Below are 27745 nucleotides of genomic sequence, written 5' to 3' on the forward strand. Positions count from 1 at the left end.
AGGAAAAATTGGAGAATTCCTGTGAGGCAAATCACATCTGCCCCAAAAGATGTCACTTCCTGATGACCACGACCGCTCTACCAAGAGTGTCACGAAGAAGAAGAATCGCCTTATTATAAAAATAAAAGTATCGTCAAATTTTTGTCACATTTATTCATCATTACAAAATATCACAGTTTTAAATAAAATATTTACACACTACGTGATCATATTGTACCTATACAACAAATAAATAATAGTAAATGCTTTATTGGCCTCGTCTCCGATTCAGTCTTCAATGAAATTGATTATATTGTGGTGCTCGAGGAACTGGCATTATTTTATATTCATGATTTAGGACAATATCTAAGGATATCTCTGAAGAAGACGCTTCATTGTAAAGTATGTCATGTACAGGTGAATAAATAATAGAATATAAGTAATATGAACGCTTTAAAGCTCTTTTCCATCTATTTTAAACTGAGGAAACTGAATAGTCGTGTTTCAATATATAAGCACAATATTCATTATTTTTAATTTACATGTTAAATAAACATTTTTTCCTCACGTTGATGTAAACACGATTCCATATTTTAGGGATAAAATGGATCGAATTGATATTCTTAAGGACAATTCATTTGAAATCAGTGCTAAGAAATTAACTGCCCACTAGTAACTTAATACCAACCTTTTTTGGGAAAAAAATACTTATACAAAATCGAATTATCAAGTATTTTTATAGGTTAATACAGTAATTTCATTTGATCTAAAAACCTAATTAAATAAATGTAATAAGACAATAAACATAAGAAACTTCACGATAATCGTCAAGTATCAGAATACTTACTATATTTATTTCTTCGTTGTTTTTACATGTTAACGTAGATTATTGGGTATTCAATATTTTTACAGGTAATATAAGACAACTATTAAATAATGAATAATGGTGACCATAGTCAAATTAAACATACTTGGTATGTATAATCTATGTACCTATTTGTCTGTTAGGTATTTCAAAACTGCTTCATTAATAGTTGATGGTTGATATATAAGGCGAATATTTTAATTTAAATCATATTTAACGTAGCATTTTTATAACTAATGTAGTGTAAAAGATCTGCTTCAACCATTTTTTTAATAGGGTGACTCCCTATTATAATTGTGTTTTTATTTTAGTGACTGGCTACAAGCGTATTACATAAAAAAAAAATTGAGCAGATGGTCACTTTAGATTACCCGCCTCATATAATTACTGACCGTAAGCATTTGCTGTCATTTTTACAAAAATATTTATAAATACAAAACAATTTGACGATTACAAAAGGAATACAACGCTGATGATAAAGATTTTTATTTAACAATGGTCAAGCATATTTTGTCCCTGTAGCTGGATTCCATGGAGCCAGGAGGCAGGGTGACAGCGACGTCCACCTTAGATGGAGACGGAGACGAGGTCACCAGCTCCGCGAGCTGAGACGAGCATTCGCTGGAGCGTGACGTCATAGTTCTTGCTGCAATACATAATAATGTGTAATTACACTTACAGTGAAGGCATTAACGAGTATTCTAGATGTAACTAGCTGACCAAGCAAACCTAGTATTGCCATATAAAGTAAAAAAAAAATTTGGGGTGTAAAAAGTAGATGCAACCGATTCTCAGACCTACCAAATGTATCGTACTACAATTATTGTAAGTATTGATCTATTGCCATCTTGCAACCCTATAGCGGATTTGTGGATGGAACAGAATAATATAAAAATCGCGATTCAAAAATAGGGGTTGATCGTAGATGGTTAAAAATTTAGGGTTGTATGTATTTTTTAATGTTGTATCATAAAAAAATTAAAACAAAAATTACGACCAAAAAATAAAAAAAAAATTGGGGTGGACCCTTAACATTTAGGGGGATGAAATATAGATAGTAGCCGATTCCCAGACCTGCCGAATATCCTTATAAAATTTGGTAAAAATCAGTAGAGCCGTTTCTGAGGAGTAAGGTAACTAACATTGTGACACGAGAATTTTATATATAAGACTAGCTGACCCAGCAAACGTTGTATTGCCGATATTAAAATCGCGATACAAAAGTAACTGTTGATCGTAGATGGGTGAAAATTTGAAGTTGTATGTATTTTTTAATGTTGACTCATAATCAAACAAATTTAAAAAAAAATGTCAAAAAAATAAAAATTTGTGTGGACCACCCTTAACATTTAGGGGTATGAAAATTCCGATTCTCAGACCTACTCAATATGCTCACAAAAATTCATGAGAATCGGTCAAGCCGTTTCGGAGGAGTACGGGAACGAACATTGTGACACGAGAATTTTATATACAAGATATTAATGAAAGTCTGTTTCGGGCTTACGGGTTTCGTACCGTTGTAGCATATCATTTTGTACGTTTGTACAAAAATATTTTTGTTACTTTCATAGTGGCCATTTGGGGTCGCCAACTTAGCTTGTATTTTATTTATATCGACAGTAATATTAACAACATCTGTCTCATTTTCACCTGTGTTACTATTAACGCGCAGTCAATATTAACACTCCATGATTCGTCTGTTGTTTCCAGCCCTATTAGATTTCTGTTGGCTACTCTTCAGATATGGAACCCTACAAATTACATTTACTAACCCACGCATTTATTTTAAAGTGATAACCCTCACTTCTGGGATTAGTTATACGAAAACCTAATTAAATAAATGTAATAAAACAATACACATAAGAAACTTCACTATTATAGTCAAGTATTCATAGGAATTAAGAACAAATTCTCTATTGATTTCTTCGTTTTTACATGTTAACGTAGAAATATTGGGAATATATTACAAATTGAATTTGTATAAGTGTTAAAAATATATATTTAAATCATATAAATTAAATACTGAATCCACAAATAGATTATCTATACTAATATTATAAAGCTGCAGTGTTTGTTTGTTTGTTTGTTTGAACGCGCTAATCTCTGGTACTGCTGGTCCGATTTGAATGATTCTTTCAGTGTTGGGTAGTCCATTTATCGAGGAAGGCTATAGGCTATGTTTTTTTTTCAAAATTAGGGATCCGTAATAAAATTGCTATTTTGTAACACAAGGTGTAAAGTCGAAAACCTATTTTTGCGTGCGCTGCAAAAACTATTGACAATAGAACAAAATGATGTACAGTATATATATAGGCAATATTTTATTACTTATAAAACTATCGCGTGAATTATACTTTATATGGTAAAACAACGTTTGCCGGGTCAGCAAGTTGTGATATAATTGGAGTATTATGACTGGATAGAAAGAGGTATTGGAAGTTCGTTATCTGTACTAGCCCTCTGGAAGGCGGGATTGTATGTCTGTATATAAAACGCATTGCTGCAAAGTTCATGATGCAACCTTATTTGATCTGAAAATTGTCAGGGAACATCCATTTTGATTGGCGGTGGTGTGACGTTGAGTTTTGCATCACAAACCTACCTCAAAAGCCGGCAATGGATCTCCTATTCTACATCTCTAATATTATAGGATGCTGAGGAATTAGGATGGAGGCTGGTGAACTCTAATTTAAGAGAAACTATAGTACCTATGTTTATTACACATATAAAAACATCCGGAAACATAAAAATGTTGGTAACACTCATTGGAAGAAAAAAATATACATTCATACTTATATAATATATTATGAGAAGCAAAATAGTTGAAAGTGTAGACTCTAGAGAGGTTTCCTAGTACAAATTATATATTTCTGTAAGTGTAATACATACAGTTGGTGTAACAACTTGATGCTGATTCCCCGGACGGGCTGTAAGGCTTCATCTCGTAGTGGTTGCTGCCAGACGAGTGGTGAGTTCTGTTGCCGAATGGCGACGAGTAACTACATAATAAAATACATGTTTTTACTACTATTTGTGTTCGATACGTAGCTTTAAGAATGTACTTTATAATAATACTCTTAGTTCCTACACCTTTTTAGTACATGTATACGATAAAAGGCACAAAAGGCATTTATTTTCTCAAAATTGATTCCTTTAGAATTCTTTTTGAAATCATTTCTAATAACTACTAGATACTACTACCGCTTCGGAAACAAATGGCGCTCTGAGAGAGATTATTTTTTTACGCTCTTTTCAAGAAAAATATACAATATTGCGCAGTCATTTTTATCGCTATAAAATAATCACAATCTAGTCCCAGGCTGTCTGGATATTCAGCAGTGGAGTTACGACAGAGCCATTTTTTTTATAAAATATTTAAATTTATTTATAGATAATGCCTGAACAGTGGCTGGTACTTTATTATAGAAGTGTATACATTTACCCTTAATCAAGCAAGATAGCAAGATCATGTTTAAAAATATGTTTTTAAAATTGGATTAAGAGAAACATTATGATTCAATAAGACTATAAACTAAACATTCTTGAAAATCTAAAGTAAAAAGCGTCACTTCACTTTGACATAACATACAACATATAGGTCACGTCATAAGGTATTCATAATATTATAGGTATAAATTTAATATTGGAACAATTTAAGCGCGTACACCTTCCATAAAGGCCGGCAACGCTCTTGTGATTCCTCTGGTGTTGCAAGAGATTGTGGGTGGCGGTGATCACTTAACACCAGGTGACCCGTACGCTCGTTTGTCCTCCCATTCCATAAAAAAAAATAGTGCAATTAAAAATATTAGTAAAAATTTAATAGTGGAAACTTAACCATATTTTGTACTCACGGATTAATGTTTTAAATCCATCGAACAGCATTATATTACAAATATTGCTTAGTAGATAAAATTTATTATTTATAACCATGTGTTGCCTTCAGTAACCATTACAGGACTGGTCCGAGTAACCATTTAAACCATTTTAACTAATTAATAGTAGAGATCCGCGTACTCACAAGTAGAACCATTAATTATAGTTATTTTGCAAGTGTCATAGATTAATTTAGTACGTTAAGTAAATAAATATTTTTACCATAAAATCCAATAAAAGGCATAAAAGGCATTTATTTACTTAAAATTGATTCCTTTAGAATTATTTTTGATGTCATTTCTAATAACTACTACTACCGCTTCGGAAACAAATGGCGCTCTAAGAGAGAAGAAGCGGCGCAAAAAACTCTATCTAAACTAATATATATATATCTACCCCTAAATACACCCCTTTTCATGGTATATACCTATGTTTTACATTAAAAAGATTCAAATGTGTGTTATTGACTCGAATCGAAAAAGTTAATTATGTTACCGCATGTCAGTGAAAAATGCAATTCACTCCGTGTTTCAAACAAGTAATATCGCATAAGCCATTATTCAGTATAAAATATTCAAGTATAACCTGTCTCTCATGTGAGGCAGGTCATATTGGTTTTCGTTCCGCATCCAATATTCATTGCACGCTCTCGTCAGGTCTGGCGCGGGGTTCTTATCGCGCGTGAAGCTCTTTGGTATTCCTGTAAATTAGAGTTAGTAAGTCGACAAAGAATTGACAAGTGGCCGATTGAAACATAAAGGTTCCTTAACTACACGAGAATAGCCTGTGATTTCGTTTATGTGCCCATTATATAAGATATCATTCGCATTTAAGGAAGAGAGACATTCAAACACATACAATAAATAACAAAAATGAAGCAACTTAAAAATATAAAAAATGTGTGGTATTTAAAAAGGAGCCAAAGGAGGTTGCAATGCTGTTCTTCTGTGGCCCCCGTGAAACATGCACCTTTTTTAATGAAAATAAGGGGAGACGAGAAGGACGTTCAGCTGATGGTAATTGATACGCACTGCCTATTATAATGCAGTGCTGTTCAGTATTTTTAAAAAAACACCTTGAAACATAAGATGTCAAGTCTCATTTGCCCAGTAATTTCACTAGCTACGGCAGACCGAAACCTCGCCTGAAATAAATTATTTCTATACTAACTTAACTTAAAAACAAACAATTACTAGTAAATTAAACCTAAAACAAGAACAAACAAGTATTATAAAAAGTAATTACAATTAAAACAAAATAATACCTAATAATTACAAATAAAAATTTAAAAATCATGATTGATTGATTTATGCGCTGAACCCTAGTTCATATATTAAAATAAAAAAAGACTGAAGAACTCCTTATAATCTAAGTTATCTGACACACAAACATAATTTTTAAGGCTTATATTTTTTATATTATGATAAATTAACAGTGTTATTAATTTATAGTATAATCAACAAATTTGTGGAGCTCCTGTTAATTTAGGGTTACGCGCATATATTTAGGGATCTATTACCGTTTTGTAACAAACACTCTTTATGTAGGACCGTTTACTGCGTACGAACTACGAAGTATACTGGATCTAAACAGTTTGATATTTTTAAGTGCTACCCTTCACTTCTGCGATTAAATCTACAAAATTTAATTTGTACCAACATTTATGAACGCTGCGATATTACGCCCCAACGCTCTTACCAACTAAGCCAACTATCCGCATGATCCATTAATCTTGGTATGTTTGTTCAATTCTTGGGTTATGACTCTATCTATATTTTCTTCGTCTTAATTTTGGTACAAATTAAGTGGGTATACTGAAGCTGCCAAGCAGTATAGAATTATTATTGATTTCGTAGTATTAGTAAAATTTTTATTTTCAAGAATATAAGATATTATAATATTTGATTGTCACCTGTAGAAGCCGCAGTGTACCCAGGTCTCGATTTGTATTTACACCAGACATACAATATGGCAGCTCCAGTTGCCAGCATTGCGACTGTGATGCCAATTCCCACGTACATGGGGAGATTGTTCTTGTACAGTCCTACGAAACAAAAGTACATTTAACACACGCTGTCCCCTAAACATTTATTGTTAAAAAATCTTTATTGTGTCAAAATGATTTAATCCTACAATAATTATAAAAGAGCATGCAGACATATTATACACAAATTTCAAAAATCATAGAATTGGTGTCAGTGAGTCGTAAAACGTATATTATTCACAAATTTTCACAAAAAGTATTATCACCGAGAAAGGCTTCATTTTTATACAGGATGTCCCAAAGTTATGGAACATGAAGGGAAAGTACCTTTAATATCGTAGATAGGGTATTTTACTGAAAGAAGACTTTATGTTTATCTTAATAGTTAATAATTCTGCATTCAAAGATTTTCTAAAATTACTAGCCTCGTCTGGGACTCGAACCGTAAACCATAATGTAAAAAAAACAACACTACTTTTATGATGTCAATCAAAAGAATGGCCAAAAACTAATAAGTCTTCTTAGCTAACATAGTATTTTAAAAGTAAGGAGCAACGTAAAATGTTTGAGTCAAATTTCAAGAAAGTTATTTATTGCCGACGACGACGTTCGAAAAGTAGAGATATTATCATTCCATAGATAGCATTAATTATTCGTTAATAAGTACCCACTTCATAATTAAAATACTTTATAGCATAGTTTTTTATAGTTCAAAAGCGATACGAGAACGTGGGCGAGTTACAAACAGAATTGTGCCATATCATATCGAGTATTCACCATAAAATGATAAGAAAATCAAAAGGCAGCGGACTCATTAAAAGATTGGCGATTTGCGTAAGAGGAATGAACCGCCACACGACTTAAAATTGGTACATTGAAATATATAATTCTGTTATCAAATAACTATTACTTACACATTTTAATTAATAATAAACCTTTAAGTAGTAAAGTTTTAAGTACTTAGCTACAAAAAAAAAAAAACAAATTATATCAACACAAAGCGTACAAGTACTACATTACTATTATCGTTATAATTACAGATCAGTTCGTGTTTGTTAGTATAATTAACTTTACACTCCATTGACTGAGGCAGTCTACCGTGATCGAATTAATATAATTAGGAAAGGTTATGGGAATAACAAGTAATATAATTTTTTACTTCTATTTGATGCTTCGACAGCTTGTGAGAAACCAGCAAGAAATATTATTAGCTAATAATAATAATAATAATAATAATATATAAAATATTCAAATAAAAAATTATGTATAAACTCAACAATGAATCGGCGACTATCTTAATTTTACATTCCGTGGTGATCAACAATGTAATTATTGTGAAGCAGTTTTGAGAAATGTAACTTTTTTGGGAATTTATTTTAAGGCAATAAGGGATGGAAAGAGTAAACCACCTGATGTTCAGCAGTAGGTATCATCGGCCAATGACTTAACAAAATGCTTACTGCTGCCCTAAGACAGAATTGAAATGCTTGAAATCACAACGAAATTGGCTGAAATTTCCTAACATAATATAACGCTATAGCTCTAAAGTTAAGTATAACTTTAGAGCTATAGCGACCCATTAAATATTTATCGATTCTTCAAGCAAGTACTCCTCAATATGGAAAAACTGACTAACGAGAATGGAGCATACTTAGTCTTATTTTAAAAACCACTTAATAAGGACTTACATAATATACCTGAAACTACCACTATCTATCTTTGAATCATCCTTCAACCTTGAAAATATGTAGAAATCACAACAAAAATTGCCAATATAAGCAGTAACTGGCTGCAAGTAAAGGAATTTTAGTTCTACAAAAACAAAACATAATCCAATTAATTCCATTTTCAAAATTTTACAAATACATATTCAATAACTAATACTCTACAAAAAGCATTTATCTTTAGTTTTTGTACCACTTTTTTTTCAACGTGTCTAGACTTATTGATGTTAATTCCGTTCTCTCTTCATCAGAGTATGACCTTGAACTATCCTCACATTGTATACTTACGCATACCAGCTGCACATAGGCCATCCACACAGGCTGCGTGTTGTAATGTGGAGCCAGCACAGGAGCCGACACACTGCCGCCTTCTGACCCTGATACAGTCCTCACTGCAGGCAGACCAACCACTCCATGGTGACCAGGAGCCTTGTACAACGAGACAATACAGTTTGGTCAAAGTTTCTTATGAAATCAAATTAAAATACTGCTTAAACTTATGTAAGAGATCGAAGTATATTTTTAAGCCGATTTTTTTAAAATTTCCTATTTGAAATGTGATAAACTGGTGGTGAACCAGAAAAATACTGAAACTCTTTTGGTGTAACAGCAAGTGTATAAATTAAACTATTGACTCAAAAAAAAAGATCACTGTCGTTCTCAATATGATAGATATATATAGAAAGATATAAAAACATTGTTGGGTCTGTATCAATTTCTTTCAATCACCCTTGAATACTAAAAAGCTACTCAAAGGACTCCGTGTTTTTTCACTGTTGCAACTTGCAAGAAATTTTGAAATAGTGTGTTGTACAATTATTGAAGTCAAGTAAAATATACTATAAATACATTTATTATTCGCTAAGTGAACATGTTTGCTCGTTAAGTAAGTTTTTAAAGAGGAGAATAAAAACAGATGAAAATATATCTCTACTATAGATTCTATAGTTTATATAGGGAAATGTTTTTTGTTTGCTTCGTGTTGAAATAAATAATAGTAAGGTAAGCCGATTGTTACTTTCTATAGATATTAATAATTGTATGTTGGTATAGAATTTAATGTTAAGATTATATTTATTTTGTAAAAAACTGAAACCTCTGTGGTTTTTACAATGCATGTTATTTGTTCACATTTTGTAAAATATGTATTTCGATAAATAAATTTAAAAAAAGAAGGTAGCATGCTCACCATTCTGACATCGGAGACAGTCGTCATCACTCTGCGAGGACGGACCCCTGCACGGCGCCCCCCCGTTGGTGGGGGCTGGCTCGCTGCAGGTCCTCGTCCTCCGTCTGCCGCTGCTCTGAACACCACATCGACACGCGACCCAGGCAGACCACTCCGACCAGCCTCCGTTCACTGGACATAAATGGCGATAAGATACGAGGTTCAATAATTAAACAAATGTCTAGTAATCCCGCTACCACGTCTTTCGAGTGCTGTTCGAGTAACGCATGTATCGTAAATCTTGGTGTGTCTTGTTCAACTCTCAGTTTGTGGCTCCATCTACAGGATCTACATTACAGTTGAGAACCTGCTCAACAACTGTTAACTGTTACAATTTTTATTTAATTAATCCCAGAAATAAGTGTTATATATTAAAATAATAAAGAGATTAATCCCTACTATTATAAATGTGAATGTAAGTTTGTTTGTAGCGCTCAAAATCGGTTCAGTGATTTAGACGTTTTCACGTCTAAATTGATTGATTTTGATGAAATTTAGTACAGAGATAGACAAGAGCTTAGGAAAGGACATAGGCTATATTTTATCGCGAATAAAAGGCTAGGTTGAAATAGAGAGTAGAAGTTTGAATTGAAAGTTCGTCATTATCGAAGATAGCACCATAAAACTCTTAAATATTTCTTCAAGCGTTTTTAAAATTTAGACCTGAGTGAAAACGTGGGTCTACAGTTCTATAGTTGGTAGTTTATAAAGATGTATTAAGCACAGCAATTTGTTGTGTATTATTTTCAAAGTGAGTTTTTAAAAAAATAAACAATGCTGTCCAAAGTAACTATTGCATGCGGACGAAGTCGCGGGTAAAAGCTAGCATCTTATAAATATACTTAAGATTATTAATAATATTAATTTAAATTTCTGATACTTGTGTGTCGTATTTTATTGTTAGGTTGGTTACCAAACCAACAAGCAGGCGACTTTTTTTTATGAAAATAAGGGACGAGACGAGCAGGACGGTCGTCTGATGGTAATTGATACGCTTTGCCCATTACAATGCAGTGCCACTCAGGATTCTTGAAATATAAAATAATTCTGAACGGCACTACAACTGCGCTCGTCACCTTGAGACATGAAATCAAGTCTCATTTGCCCAGTAATTTCACTAGCTACGGTGCCCTTCAAACCAAAACACAGTAATGTTTACATATTACTGCTTCACGGTAGAAATTGGCGCCGTTGTGGTACCCATAAACTAGCCGGTATACTGTGCAAAGGAGCCTCCCACTGGTAGCTTGATGTTAAGTGATCCGAACACTCTTACAACACCAGGCTCACGGGAGCGCGCTTTCGTACTTATCGGACATGCTTTTTCAACAATGAACTCTTCTACTTTGACTACGAAAAAAAAAATAGCGATACAGTTGGGTAATGCCATACATCCAGTTAGTAAGGCAAGTAATTCAGTTCGTGGCGTGTGGGACAACGATTTAGATTCTAGGTAGGAATTCAAATTCAAATTTAAATATTTTTATTCAAAATAGGAAGTGACATCACTTATTGAAAGTCAAAAACTACCACTCATTCCAAAACGAATGCCTCAGGTGAGAGGAATAGGCGCAACAAACTCAGCGGGCTTCTTTTTTCATCGAAAAAATATGATTACAAAGTGATATTGTAAAATGAAACAGATTATTAAATAGCCTGAAGGCGGTTGCTCCATTCCCAATCTGTGGTATCATTACGAAAGTCATTTATGTTATAGTAATCAGGTCAAACAGTAATTATTTTAATATCCTTAAATTTTTGAGTAAAAGGTTATTAATAAATTTCAACAGTAACTTTAACTTAACCAAATGACTGGATATAAAAAAGTTACCAAACTATTATAAATGTCTGTATTGTATGCCAAAATCCCGACATCTTGTTAACCTTGGTTTCTTAATTTTTGACCGTCTGGTATTTTAAAAAGAGTTATTGACACGTGCCGCGTTTGGCCGTTGACATTGACTAATAGTAGATCATTTTATAAGTCTAGATAGAGTCTCTCGCTGTTAGACAACCGATGAAAACAGGCCAGGAATATTAGTTTAATGTGCATGACAAGCTATGTCTTACACACGTGATTTGTAAAACACTCTGTGTTAGTGTGCGTGAATTGCTCAAAATAGAGGTTAGCCTGCCTGGTTTGCCATGACAGCTACGTCTTACACTCGTGATTTGTTAATAACTTTGATTTAGTGTGCGTGCGTTGCTGAAAATAGAGGTGAACCGTTCGCTGCTATTTTTTCAACATTTTCACAGCTGTCCCAGTCTATCTAGGCATATAAATGATATAAGGAATTAATACAGCCCGTTGGAGGTATGGCATTTCAATTCAACGACATTTAATAAACGTCTAATTTTTAAACGGTGAGAGATTGTCATGTCTACATAGGTAAAATAATACATACACCTGTATCTGCTGTATATGATTATATAATATATCCTGAGTAATGTGTGCATGTGATACATGACTGAATGTCATTATAATTTTATCTGCCAAACTTTGTTAAAGGCAATACATGTATATAGTTAATAGTATTAATTTGTAAAATAGAATGGTCTAAAGTTTGCTTAGATAAATAAATAAATAAATGAAGAAGAACGCAAGTACCTTGTAGTTAGTTTATTAAAATTAGTGGAACATAAAATGCATTATCATGTTGCAGTGTGGTGTACAACGTTGCAGTACAAGTGTGGAGCTGGCGACGACACAATGAGCTTGTTATGTAAACTCACCGTAGACAGACAACACAGCTACGTCCGAGTCGCGTCGCCCCGCGACGTTCTCAGCCACGCACGAATAGTTCGCCATGTCCTGCGAACAAACACCTGATTTGAAAGTTGTAGAGACACCAAAAATCAAATTCTTAAAAACAGAACAGTACAAATCACAGTAACATGCTATTTCTAGATATAGAACAGAAAAATACAAATTACCGTTAGACATCTATATATAAAAAAATGAATTGCTGTTCGTTAGTCTCGCTAAAACTCGAGAACGACTGGACCGATTTGGCTAATTTTGGTCTTGAATTATTTGTGGAAGTCCAGGGAAGGGTTAAAAGGTGAATAAATATGAAAGTGTTCGGAATTAAAGAAAACCAACAATTTTGTTTTTCCTTTGATGTGTCCCCCGTCGTCCGATATTTGTTTTGTATGGACATATTTTCTATGAGAGAATTTATTGACGCACGGTTTGACAGTTCTGCTGTAAAACAATTTCAATACAACAACAGAGAGCATATTTTACAAAATAATTCTTGATTATATGAAATATTATTGACAAATTCATAAAAAACATTATTTTATTTATTATATACAGTACAACGTCTGTCGGGTCAGCTAGTACATGGATAAAAATTACTAATACCTCCTAGAGAGGTAAGGCAAAATAACGATTCTCCAATTTCCAATGGTTTCTTACTAGATCTCTTCCATGAGCGATAATACTCTCTGTAGTCGTCTGCAGAAAATCTGAGCAAATTGATGGTCCCGTTTATTTTCTATAGACAACTGTAATTCTATAACAACAGCTGAAGCAGTAATGTGTAAGCAATACTGTGTTTCGGTCTGAAGGGTGCCGTAGCTAGTGAAATTACTGGGCAAATGATACTTAACATCTTTTGTCTCAAGGTGACAAGCGCAGTTGTGGTGCCGCTCAGAATTTTTGGGTTTTTTACGAATCCTGGGTGGTACTGTATTGTAATGGGCAGGACGTATCAATTACCATCAGCTGAACGTCCTGCTCGTCTCGCCCCTTATTATCATAAAAAAAAATGTGGACAAGTGGACATTAGTATAAGTGCCAATCGTTAGCTTCATGTATATACTGCTTTCGGGCTTCGATCATTGGATATTGCCTGCCAGTTTTCCGGAGGCAATTCCCTTTCCAAAATTGTCGTTAAGCCCGATGAACTACAGTAATGAGACAACCCTTCCATTTTTTATTTTATTTTATTTGGGACATAAAACAATTACACACTAGATGATAACATTAGAGAAAGAAATAACATAAGTTATAATTATAAGTACTAAGTGCATAACCAACGACAATGTCCACCGGTATATTAATATATAAGTGTTAGATAAAAAGAAAGAAAAGCAGAGTCTAATAACGCAGTAATTAAGAGATTATTACAAACGGATGTTGCTTACAATTTTATTATGAGATTAGATATAGGTCTCCAATGAGAATATTTAATTTAATAACAATGAGATTTAAGTTTAAATTTAATTTAATAACATTAAGTTAATGCTGTTTCAATGTTCCATACCAGCTCTATTATGACATTTTCCAATATTTCAATCACATTTACTCTATACATTAGTGCAGTCACTCTAGTCCTCTCCTTGCCCGCCCCAAATGACCTAGCCATCACAAATATCCTTTTAAAATATGTATATTTAAGAAAAAAGTCAACCGACAGCTAAGCTACCATATTATTCCAAGCGTTCTTTTAAAGTTGTGTATTAAAAACTTTATTTCTTACGTACATACTTACCTACTAAACAGTTTTTATCCATAGTGAAAAAGGAGGGTAAGATCTTTCAGATTTCATAAATTTATATTTTAATTTTAAATACTTGTGGGAATAATAAATCTACAACAAATTGCTAATTAATTGATCACACTGTATATTGCCGATATTATATAATGTATATACCTTGCTCTATTAAAAAAAATATTTGTTTAAAATATTTGAGACGTGACTATAACCATTCCATACAAAAAGAGAAGACAAACCTGCAAGCCAACTTTAGGTAGGATCAGCATTTCATCAAACGCCTCAAGAGCAGCGCCGTTTCGGGTCCACTTGACGGTAGCTGGCGGGGCGGCAGCAGGGGGACTACATCGGAATGTCGCTTGTCTTCCAGCCTCCAGTGACTGGGACTGTGGCTGCTGGGTGAATTGCTTCTTTATATCTGTGGTATCAGATCAAGTTTAATAACTTGCTGTTAATCTATTTTAAGTTTTGTTTAACAATTTCTTAGTTTTTCTAATACTAATAGAGTCACTCGCCCTAACTATGTTTTCCTCGATTTGATCAACTAGTTAAATAAATGGAACGCCTTACTTTGGAGTTTATCAATTACAAACAAAATTATATGCATATGAAATACAAATGAGTAAAATTTTAAGATTTATGAGGTTATAATATTACAATATAGAATTGTTATTGAATAATGAATTTTGTATAAATTAAAGACAGTAAAGCAGTTCATTGCAGAGGAAATATCAATTATGAAATCTTTGTCTATTATCAATGATGTTCTTCTATTATCAAACAATATTAAACAATTCGCAGTGAATTTAACTATGTATTATTATTAAGAAGAAGAATGGCGACCACGTACCGGAAGACGCAGTGTTTTGTAAGCTCAAGATGGACCGACGATCTGGATGAGGGCAGCGAAGGACCGATTGTCGTGTAAATCTTTGGGGGAGGCCTTTGTCCAGCAGTGTAAGTCTTCCGGCTGATGATGAAGAAGAAGAAGTGAAGAACGGCGAAGAAGAAGAATGACGACCCCATACCGGAAGACGCAGTGTTTTGTAGGTCCCCCTCAAGATGGACCGACGATCTGGTTAAGATCGCCGGAATACGTTGGATGAGGGCAGCGCAGGACCGATCGTCGTATAAACCTTTGGGGAGGCCTTTGTCCAGCAGTGGACGTCTTCTGGCTGATGATGAAGAAGAAGAAGCGAAGAACGGCGAAGAAGCAGAAGCGAAGAAGAAGAAGCGAAGAACGGCGAAGAAGCAGAAGCGAAGAAGAAGAATGGCGACCACATACCGGAATACGCAGTGTTTTGTAGGTACAAGATGGACCGACGATCTGGTTAAGATCGCCGGAATACGTTGGATGAGGGCAGCGCAGGACCGATCGTCGTGTAAATCTTTGGGGGAGGCCTTTGTCCAGCAGTGTACGTCTGCCGGCTGATGATGAAGAAGAAGAAGCGAAGAACCACTCTTATTTACATTAATGAATTATAACGAATGAAGTAATTTAAATCAAAACTTACTTAAAAAACGCTTTATAAGAAAAATATTTTTTTTTATATGGAGGCTCCATTATGTAGAGAGATTCCATTTGAGAATTTGTTAATAATAGCATGCATCATTACCGTCTATATAATAGTAGATTATAAAGAGAATAATGATGTATTATATAGTATAATATGACAAAAATTGTATTATATTAAGTTATTACTTAGTAAAGTAGGCTAAGTTGTTATTTAAAATAAGAGCTGGCAGTTTCTTTTCAGTTCTTCTCCCCATATCAAAGCCCCTATACAAACTGATTTAGCTCCATGAAGTTTACCAAGTGTAGTTGCATTATGTCATGTTATTGTCGCTCCCTATCTAATATATATAAAAATGAATTGCTGTTCGTTAGTCTCGCTAAAACTCTACTAGAAAGGCCGGACCGATTTGGCTAATTTTGGTCTTGAATTATTTGTGGAAGTCTAGGGAAGGTTTAAAAGGTGAAAAAATATGAAAGTGTTCGAAATTAAACAAAAACAACAATTTTGTTTTCCTTTGATGTGTCCCCCGTCGTCCGATATTTGTTTTGTATGGACATATTTTCTATGAGAGAATTTATTGACGCACGTATTGACAGTTCTGCTGTAAAATAATTTCATTACAACAACAGGGAGCATATTTTACGAAATAATTCTTGATGTTTTGATATATTATTGACAAATTCATAAATACGGGTCGGGTCAACTAGTGGTAAATAAATATATTTCCATTCTTACTTTCTACTACAGCTTTAGAACGACTTCCATATTTAAAAATCACCTTTTATTAAATTATTTATCAAAAATTTTAAACTTTGTAAAACAGCCTCATAAGCACTTTTATGAAGTCGATATCTTTTATATTGTCATTTGTCTGTGATTATTATTTTTTTATCTACACCCATGCTTTAAATCCTCTATTAAAGATTCTGAAACAGTTAGCTTATTACCAACATTAAAACACCCAATGTCGTAATAACCATTACATCATCCAAACGAGTGTTGTAATGTTGTACTGAATTTCATAACAACACTCCATGGTTTTTTTTTTTTGATCCCTTCATGCACAAAGTTTCAAAAAACAGCCACATTCTTATTGCTCGATGCGTGGTATCTGTATGAATTTCAAAAAAAGAACATTTTCGTTTACGCGCGTTCCACACTACCAGAACATGGCGCGCCGTAAAAAAAAGTAGGTTATTCGAAACCCCGCCATTTTTCTTGAAAAAATGAGTGATTCAAGTTTTGACAACACACCGCCGGATATTTTAAGCGCTGCAAAATAACATAATAATCAAGTGCATTTTAATAATTGCTCTATACAAAATGTAAATTACTACTAAAATTAATAATTCTATCATTCAAACTTAGTTTACTAGGGTTGGTCACTTACTAGGGCTGGCTATTTTAATGTTAGCAGTAAGCTGTTTCAGAATCTTTTTCTTATATCTTTCAGAGGATTCATATTCATGTGATTCTATTATCATAAACCCACATTCGTGTTTTAATACCCCTTATTACACAACAGTTGCATAAATAACTATTATTTAACTTGGTGAATCTGAGTAGAATGTTAACCACTAAAATTTCATTTCTTTGGCATCATCTTAAATTTTGTCACCATAATCATTCTCAGTGTCAAACCTATTGCATACATCCCCTTGTTACTGACTATATACATAACGTTATTCATGTATGAACTACGAAGTAACTTAAGAGCTTTTAAATTCATCACCGGAATTTCCAAAAGAAGCATCATGACGAAAGTTGCTCTTACTTAATATCTTTTAATAACGGCACAAACTTTCCAAATTCCACCCTCCGCGGGGTTGAATGGAACGGAACCATTAAATGAAGGAAACATGATTTCCGCTCGTTAAATCGAGCACTTTACGATTGATGAATGTTTTGTAAGTTAGTGATGTTTTAGGGGTTGCCGCGACTGCTAATGGTTACCGCATTAACTAAGGTTACAGCTCTAAAGGTAACTTTAAATGTTAATCGGCTGGAAGTGTTTATTGCATACAGAGGTAATCTTTGATTAATTATTACATATTCCGTTTGTGTAAACGGGCTGACTTATAAGTTGGCTGTTTAGATAATAATTTATACGTCTAAATAGAGTCTGTTAGACAGTCGATAAAGAGAGGCCTGGAATATTATTTAAGTGTACGTGAATAACTACGTCTTACACTCGCGATTTGTATGACACTTTGTGTTAACTAAATTTTTTTTTGACGTTTTCTAGACGTTAAAATTATGTAAGTTTGGCTGTCATCTTATTATAAAGTGTTTGATAGTTAAGGAGCGCTTAAGTGCATTTCAGATTCAAGCTCCCAGGAATTCGGTGGAACTTATATTACAGGAATATACACCTTAAATGAAATGATATCTATTATATTATTTATAAAAATCGAACTGTATATGTGTGTATGTTCCACATCTCTCTCAATCTTAAAACTGCTGGATCGACACAGAGATGGTGTGGCCGGGTATAACTACTAGGCCGGGTAAACTGAACTTCGTTTGATTGGTTTCATACTTCACTATATGAAATATAAAAACAAGACTTGGATTTTTCTTTCGAAATTCTTTATTCATCTAGAAATTCTTAATTCTAGTCTATGGCAAGTAAAGTACTATTAATTTTGGTTTACTTGTCCATTAATACATCAGGGTTGTTTTTATTTAATTGCTTGGTTTGATATGTTCGTAGTGGTAAATATTTATGGTTTTAAAGTGAAAACTTCTGTAGCATCGTTGTGATTTTAAAGTCGATGAAACGAAATATCGACAGTAAAAAGAGACAGACACATAAATTCATAAAATTTAACTTGGGAGAAAAGGAGATAGGAAGCATTTGACAGTGTTTTGCTACCAGGCGATCATAGTTGAGGAAGAGATTGTCTTATATATGACGCGAGTACGACACCAGAAGAACATAAATATCGTAGCGGTGATTGTAATGTCTTTTAAAGCAGTTAAAATCATGTGTCATCCTAGCGACATGTACCAAAACTTCATATGCAGCTAAGAGGTTCATGCACAGTGCAGGTTTCACTTCTGATATGGATACTTTGTACGTACGCAATTTTTTTTTCAACTCGATTCCTCCACGCATTCTAGAGAAATAGACAAACGAATAGATGGACAACGATGTAATGATATTGTTAAGGTGAACCTATTAATAATATTCCCCTGTCCTTGCGTCTCATAAACTGCAACAGTAAGATAGCTGAAATTTTGACACAGTGAGTATTACCTATACCCAAAAAAATCAAGAAAGTTAATTCAATAGTACACAAAGAACAAATTTATAAATATGGTGGCACATCGATACGCAACCCTTCATATTACGCTAGTTTTTTATTTTAACTCTAAAAAATAATATGAAGATTATTATCGCTTGATCTCATATCGCTACTGTTCGCAGCCGACTAGAGTTGCGATCTTTGTTCCCGCGATCTTCTCATGCTGGAACTACCATTGAACGGGAGCAGCTGCTCGCACACAATACCACGTTTCTTGTTACAATAACGAGACGGCCTCTTGTTGTTGAAACACTGCAACGCCTTTCTTTTATTATTAAAAGACAGGGCGATGAACTAACTATCATTGAATCGATACTAATATTACAAAGTTATTTTATTTGCTTCATTGTACGCGTTATTCTATGCATCTAATGGTCGGATCGAAACAAATATTTTTGTATATTACAGCCAAATACAAGAGAAAAAGTACAGCTATCTAGTATGAAGCTACATCTAGGCTTGAATATTGATTTTTATAAAGAACTAGCTGACCCGACAGACGTTGTTCTGTATATAGTAAATAAAATAATATGTTTATTTGAATTTGTCAATAATATATCATAACATCAAAAATTACATCGTAAAATATGCACCCTGCTGTCGTAATGAAATTGCTTCACAGCAGAACTGTCAAACCGTGCGTCAATAAATTCCCTCATAGAAATTATGTATGGACACATCAAAGGAAAAACAAATTTGTTGTTTTTATTTAATTTAGCAGCATTTTCCTATTTATTCACCTTTTAAACCTTCTCTGGACTTCCACAAATAATTGAAGACCAAAATTAGCGAAATCGGTCTAGCCGTTCTCGACTTTTAGCGAGACTAACGAACAGCAATTCATTTTTATATATATAGCACTTTTCAATTGCAATCCGTGTGCGGTCGCAATGGTTAGCGATACGGTTGGATGGCGATTTTATATGAAAGAGGAGGATAAACGAGCGTAAGGTCACCAGATATTAAGTGATCTCCACCGCCCATATTCTCATGCAACACCAGAAGAATCATAGAATTGCCGGCCTTGAATAGGCTAATACAATGTAGTACAAAAATAAAAATTAGGTACACCATTTACCCATATAAATGAGCCACAATTGAGATTTGAAATGAGAGATGAAAGAAATCCCGGTGCAATACGAGTACAATCTAATCTAATTTGTGGCGTGTCGTGTGAAGGTGGAATTCGGAGGCAGGAATCAGGTGAAACAGCTCTTTTTCAATACTATCTTCTTTCATATGTATAGTATAAAAAAAGACGTGTGGCACTCGGGGACTGCCGCGGAAAATCTATTGCATAGCATTTTTTATTAACGTATGCAATTATAATTATTTATTTATTTTATTTATGCAGTATTTTTTTTAATAAAATTAATTTTAAAAAAAGCAAACGGGAACTGAGTAAAATTTAACATGCAAGATTTGATTACAGACAGACAATATGCTTGTTATAATAATAAAAATTAAAAAAATTGATAAAAAAAATAAAGAAATTAACCTGAGACCTTCTGCACAAAAAGCATACGTGATAACCGTTGTTCCACGGCAACTGCAATAACCGTGGCGAAATATCTATATAGATCTAGTAAGTAAGTGTTAGGTTATTTTCGTTACGAAATTTCTGGATTCGGTCTCCACGCTCAAGGCCCGCGATAGAAGCTATGCAATAGCTTAATAAAAAATAAGAAAATAATTATTATAGCCAAAAAACTGCTGTCGTTAGTCTTTTCGTTCAAATAATTTATGTAACAATAAGGTATAAAGGTACCTACATGCATATTCGATATAAACATCCTGACTTCGTATCTTCCCTTTACTGTTCCATGCGTAGCACTGGCACGAATATTTACCACCGAAGTACTCCTCGATCTCGTTTCTCGTTACATTCAGTTCCGCTTCCACAACCCTCACTCCATTCTGAGGATCTACATGCTCCAACTGAATGGTCTTCTCTATTCTGTTATCATTGCATTTGAAGAATACTTGAAGAGCGTTCGCAGCTCTGCAGAGTAATGTCGCTGGCTTTGTTCGTAGGACATAAGAGTTCTTGGGCTCCAGAAGGAAGATAGGTAGACCATCTATGGTCTCATCATTTTCTGGAAGTGGTATGTAGTCATCTTCTTCAACTTCTGGTTTGAAATCTGAGAGATATGGATCGAAATTGAGGAGACCTTCGGGGTGTATATACTCTGGTCTTAGTTCTTTCTCCGTAGACTGTTCAGTTCCTGTAATAATGTCAAATTTAACTACAAATAGTTAAAGTCAAAGTTAAAAATATTTTATTGACACAAAATCAAAAGATTGCTCATCAGCTTCAATCACTAAAAATACAATTAAGATATATGTTAATTACACAAAAGCTTAAACATATACATATTTTTAAAATAATGAAATCCAGTAAAACAGTACAAGGCTGAACCATAAAACCCATAAAAAAGACACATTCAATTCCATATTGTAATATCGTTTCCATAATCTTCAATACTGTAATAAGCCTTCGACATAAGTTTGCGTTTAATATAAGATTTAAATTTATTTACTATTATATATGAATTTACGTGTATACTAGAAAGTATTTTTTTAGGTTAGGTCAGACTCTCTGTCTTTTTGTTCCGGCCATTAAATTAAACGACTGCATTGATTTTGGTAAGCGTTCACTTATATAATACTAGCTGATGCCCGCGACTTCATCCGCGTAGATAAAAAATAAATAAAAATAGCCTTTATTTTTCTACTACAGCAATATTTTACATCTTTACTCTAGTGACCCGTGTAGATAAAGGATTTTTAAAATAATAAGCAAGTTTGTAGTTGATAACTTTTCCAATTCCAGTTCCCGTTTTCACTTCCGTTTCCAACAAATTATAATATTATGAATCTTATTTCGAGGAAGATTGCTATGGTAAACTTAACCTACTATTGGTATAGTTAAATCTCATCGACGTTAATTAAAGTTTTTCACAAATCCCGCGGGAATTAAAAAGTTTGTATATATTAATTTCACATGAGAACTTCACTTCGAGTGCGATTTTTTCCGAAGTCGGGTATAACTTTAAGCAATTTGTTATTATTTTAAAGTGATAACCGGGATTTATATATATTATATATTTATATATATATTATATATATATTTATATATATATTTATATTTCACTTCTGGGATTTATTACACAAATTAAATTTGAAAACAAAATTTATGTACGATGCGGGACTCGAAACCGCGACGTCTCGCGTTTTTCGCTTTTTCACTGAGCCAATCGTTCAAGTGACGTCAGTTTTATAAATCTTGATATGTCTTGTTCAACTCTCAGGTTGTGGCTTCATCTACAGGATCTACTTTAGAGTTGATGACCTGCTCAACCCCAATATTTGCATATTAGGAAATTGACTTGAGATGAACGAAAGAGAAAGTTGTACAATACATATCAAGATTTATGATCATTACGTCACTCTAACGGTTGGCTCAGTGGAAGAGCGCTCGCACGGAACGCGAGAGTTCGCGGGTTCGAGTCCCGCATCGTTCATAAATTTTGTTTTGAAATTTAATTCGGGTCACGATCGGGATCGATCACGATCTATATAGAACATTAACTAAGTCTACTATATCGCTCATAGATAATGATCGCAGCAGTTCGTTTTATTTAATTTAAATTAATTTATTAAGGACAAAGTTCGCGTTTGAAAAAGGTGTCGTCTTTGCATCTATAAAAATCTGTCAACAACGTTCTGACAGTCAACTGTCAGAACGTGTCAACACAGGATTGTGGATCAACCAGTCTTGTTCGAAAAATAAATCCAAACTGTTCCGACGTTCTATACATAAGAACGTCATTGGTTAGAAATAGTTCTATGACTGCACCGGACCGTTTTTCACGGGTACGGATCGGATTCGGTTCGGACGTAGTGCGAAAACTCTGACACGCTGCTTAATAGTTTTGAAGTGAATCCTTCTTTAGCGGCGTTGAGTTTCTTGGGATGGGTTGGGATTGGACGTTAAAAACGTCAAGACACGTGACCTGATCGCAAATTCGTAAGACATTCATTGAAATTATGGATGACAGTTGATTTTTATGAATAATAAATGTAATAGTTCTGAAGTGTTATTTTTTTTTTAAATTGTCATTTTTGTGTACGATAGCGCAACAAATTAATATTACATGTAACCACATACATTTTAGTACTTTTATACTGATAAATAAAGCAATTCGTGCGAAATTATTCCCTAACAATTCCAAAATTAATTTTGTTAAGTTAATGTTCAAGTTTTCACTTCTGCCGGCACTGCCTGAAATTACTAAGCAAGTTCCTCCTTGGGTTGCTTAAGATTATACCCACATAAGCAGCATTATCTGTCGATAGCAGTGACAATACGAAACCGTAAAGTACCGTGTTACCCCTTGCACGGAAACATTGAGACGGGCTGTCCCATGGGTATTTAATTACAGTGATAGCCCACACCCTTCAAACCGAAAGACAACAGTACACGTACATCGCAAATTTGCAAAAAAAAAACCATGTGGAAGTGGTACTGGTCTAGTATAAGACTGGACACACAGTACTATTGCTATTAGTAAAGTAGAATGTACATTATATATTTCTTCTTTGTAATCTATATACATATTTATCATTTGTAAGGTTCTATAACATTCTTTTTATCCTACTAACAACATTGACTGCTAAAGCAATAAAGAATACTTTATTATTTCCATAACATCAAGTATTATTTCGTAAAATATGCTCCCTGTTCTTATAACGAAATTGTTTCACAGCAGAACTGATAAACTGAGCGTCAATAATTCTCTCATAAAAATATGTACATATATTCAAAACAAATATTGAAAACTAGCTGACCCGACAGACGTTGTTCTGTATATAATAAATAAAATAATGTCTTTATATGAATTTGTCAATAATTTATCATAACATCAAAAATTACTTCGTAAAATATGCACCCTGATGTCGTAATGAAATTGTTTCACAGCAGAACTGTCAAACCGTGCGTCACTAAATTCTCTCATAGAAATTATGAATGGACACATCAAAGAAAAATCAAATTTGTTGTTATTATTTAATTTAGCAGCATTTTCTCTCTCTCTCTTTGGACTTCCACTAATAATTCAAGACCAAAATTAGCCAAATCGGTCCAGCCATTCTCGAGTTTAAGCGAGACTAACGAACAGCAATTCATTTTTATATATATAGATAAAAATAATTAAATAAAAGTATTGTCTCTCCTTACTGACCACACCTAGCTTCTTAAGGTCAATTAGATTCCTCCTCGTCTTCCACTTGAAAATTAGGGCCGTATTCTCAAATCGAGGATCTACAACTAAGGCATACCCCGAGGCATCATAGGATATATATATGCGTGCCTAGATTCATGAATGGTCCTACGCCCAGCTGGAGAATGCATATGCCCTTCAAGTGACACTCGAGTCAAAGTATTGCTACTTCAAGGCGTCGAGATCAGATATTCGACTTCTTGTAGCGCACACACCATCTGTGTTAAGGAATGCTCCGGTTTATAACTTGGTTAGAACGAAGCTCCTTATGGTGAAAAGTTGACGGTTAACGTTGATGAGAGTCGGTTTGAGTCTCCCACTCAGTTTGCCCAAAGTCAACAAAGGTTTGTCCCCGCCAGATTACGCAGAAAAGGCTTTCACGTTCAGGTCCTTCAAATAGTAAGCCTCCGGACAGCTGTCAGCCGAATGCAGGGCAGTAATTAACGCGCTAATTCGAGTGGTAGATGTACCAGCTGAATTCGGTTGTGGCCATATGGTCACAACGTGGCACTACCATTCATGTTTTCTAAGGTTCGATTCCGCGTTGTATATTATATAACTAAGTAAACTAAGCAACTCTTTAGTTGCAAAAATATGGCAAATTCTTATTTGTATATACCTAATAAGAAAATATTCATTCAACCAAGATTGAATTAAAATAATAAGTATGAAATTCAAACAAAGTTATTTTTTACAAGATGGTTGAGACAGAAGTCAGACATCAGTTCCAGATCCTTGGTCAAACCTGTCACCTGTCTGTTCTTGAACCACTTTAAAACGGAGGGGTTCTCAATTCTTTTGTGCACGTGTAACCCGTTTTCTCCGTCAAATGTAAACTTATTTCTGTAATTGTATTTATATAGGTTTAAAGCTGGGTTAATTTAATGTAAGTATATACAATAAGGGTGGGAAATACAATATGGTACGTCATATATTAAGATTATTATAAATATAGCATCATCTTTTTGAAAAAGTAGTGAAGGCATCACCCAAAGTGTATCAAGAGACCGTCATTGATCGTGTTGTGACACCAAAAAAAATGAATATAGCTTTTTAATCTAGTTGTTGTAGGTACGTCACAAAAATGCACTATTATTTCTATCAAAACTTACGGCCGGACTAGATTGTATGTGGATATTTCAATTAAAATTCTTCTTTTAAATATTATATTGTACAACGTTAATATTATTATGGATACATGGAAGTTAGGAGAAATATAGTATAAGTAGCTAGTGAAATTACTGGGCAAATGAGACTTAACATCTTATGTCTCAAGGTGACGAGCGCAATTGTTGTGCCGCTCAAGCTTTTCAAGAATCCTGAGCGTCACTACATTGTAATGGGCAGGTCGTATCAATTTCCATCAGCTGAACGTCATGCTCGTCTCGTCCCTTTTTTCATAAAAAAAAATATATATAAGTTTATCGAGTGAGACAATTTAATAAATATAACTTAAGTCCATACCTAGGTAGGTACACATACTACATCTATATAGTAAAAAGAAGTGCTATTAAAAAGAAGTGAATTAATATATTTTTCAATATTATAAAATAATATTCATGAATCAAGTTCGATTTTTTAAGAATCTATCAGGAATGTAACCCAATAGTGCATAGTTGTTATATTTTGTCCATTAACCATTGTTACTTTTCTATTACAGGAGTAACTCAAGGTGAAGTTTAAATTTCCAAGCCATATAAACATAAACATTTATTTAAACATTATCTTAATCGTTACTTTTTTTATTCGTCAAAATCCTGGTACAGGAGTAACAGGATCCGATTTGAACTTATTTTCAATTTTAAAATAAATACTCAAGAAGGCTAAAAGCTACTTCATCATATAACCTGCTATTACAGATTGAAATCCAGAACCTTCAAGCAGTTATTGTGATCCTAATAAATATATTAATAATCATTTGAACTGAAAACAACTTGGACATTTTTAGTTACATACAAACATTAATAACAAAGAGATAAGGTAACAGAAAGCTTTCCTTGCCGGTAGCTACTAGGTACCTTAAGATAGCTTCTTTTTTTTTAAATAAATGTAAAATAAAAATAAAATATTAAAACTGTTGAATTTGATTTAACAATATTTAAATACTTATAATATTATGTCATCTTTATATAATTACATTATTAAAAAAGGATAGAATATCCGTTGGCACAAATATAAATAAAATCTCATGTTACCTCCATTTATAAGTTTCCCAACGGTCAAGCACATAACAAGAATTACTCTAAACAGACACGTTTTCACACACATCACTAATATAAATACACTAACACAAAATCAACATTCACTATCCATATAAAGTTACATTATACTTCATGCGTTTCGTAATTTTAAATATAAAATTAAAAATCAAAGTGTAACAACCATCCCTTTCGATAGCTCGAGGCGTACTAAATCTTATTATTCCTTATCCCATGCCATGGCATACCATAGCCATTAGCCTGCCATCACCATGTGTAGAAAATTTTTGTAGTGTGTGTAAACAGTAGTACACTCGATGCACCAACATAATTTTTAAAAAGATTTTTTGGCTTAATTAATAGGTTATCATTGATAATATCGTTTTATTATAAGTTTTCACTTTAATTGCAGAAATTATAGGTAAAAGTCAAGCAGGATGATTCTTACATTTAAAAATACATACCTAGGTTAATAATTACTGCATTTTTTTTTAAAGAAATAGTAATTACAGACAAAAAGAATAACAACTTCTTTCGAATAAAATAAAATATATATAATCCTTTCGCTTAAATTTATTTTTTTAAATATTAAAACAGTTACTTATCTTTTAATGCTATTATTTTTTTTATTTAACTTTTTAACATGAATTTAGCCCTTAATATTGTGGAGAAGTATTTTTTTTTCTTTTGATCTATTTATATTTTTAATTAGCTGATAGCTAGAGAATGTGACCTCATAATGATTTCTCTACTGGTGCCAGAAGCGCCATCTAACATTGTAACGCGCAGTAAGAATTTTTTTTTAGTTTCAGCCACAAGCGCGAAACGGACTTCAACTTGATAAAAGCTCGGGCTGCAGGAAGCTTACTAGATCTTGTTAATTCCGCTAGATGGCGTTAATTGACAATCTCATCTGATCTCATACTCCTACAACAGTGTACAAAAAATTAAAGACTGTGTCTGTACTCAGAGTATAACAATAAAATTGTCGCTAAAATAAAGGGTAAATATAATATCATAGTTTTCTATTTCATTGTCACTTACATTGCCGCCGCAGCTCTACCTTTACGTCTATCGCCCTGTTACCGCATAACTATCTATATATATTATATTTTACCCGTAACAGGGCGACCTGAGCGAAGTGCATGTTTGACATCAAAATTTCGGGTTTGAAACTACTTAAACCAACTTTGCTTGCGGGGGCGTCGTGTACCAGGTCGTTTCCTTCCCTCAAAACGAGTGATGGCTGGTCTATGCTAAAACTCGTGAAGGGTCGTTCTGT

The 27745-nt window shown here is 33.6% G+C and overlaps 1 protein-coding gene across 1 annotated transcript; it reads right to left on the reverse strand.

Annotated features, from left to right (window-relative positions):
• Window positions 1–135: 135 nt before the first annotated feature.
• LOC126972967 (netrin receptor unc-5-like) lies at window positions 136–26663 on the reverse strand. Its single transcript, XM_050820071.1, has 10 exons — window positions 26461–26663; window positions 20756–21208; window positions 14398–14576; window positions 12390–12468; window positions 9618–9788; window positions 8717–8857; window positions 6633–6764; window positions 5306–5420; window positions 3734–3843; window positions 136–1490 (listed from the first exon to the last, which is right to left on the reverse strand). The coding sequence occupies exons 1-10, from the start codon at window positions 26531–26533 to the stop codon at window positions 1330–1332; spliced, it is 1614 nt and encodes a 537-aa protein (XP_050676028.1). The 5' UTR covers window positions 26534–26663; the 3' UTR covers window positions 136–1329.
• Window positions 26664–27745: the final 1082 nt, after the last annotated feature.

Source organism: Leptidea sinapis, chromosome 28 (assembly GCF_905404315.1).
Source record: "Leptidea sinapis chromosome 28, ilLepSina1.1, whole genome shotgun sequence".
Lineage (NCBI taxonomy): Eukaryota > Metazoa > Arthropoda > Insecta > Lepidoptera > Pieridae > Leptidea > Leptidea sinapis.

Excerpts from the sequence above, each read along its gene's own strand:
- LOC126972967 (XM_050820071.1), bottom strand. The coding sequence starts at position 26,533 with ATGTGTGTGAAAACGTGTCTGTTTAGAGTAATTCTTGTTATGTGCTTG. Across the intron at positions 12,469-14,397 it reads TACCTAAAGTTGGCTTGCAG|GACATGGCGAACTATTCGTG; the intron begins GTTTGTCTTCTC and ends GTTTGTTCGCAG. Across the intron at positions 3,844-5,305 it reads CTGCCTCACATGAGAGACAG|TTACTCGTCGCCATTCGGCA; the intron begins GTTATACTTGAA and ends TTTATTATGTAG.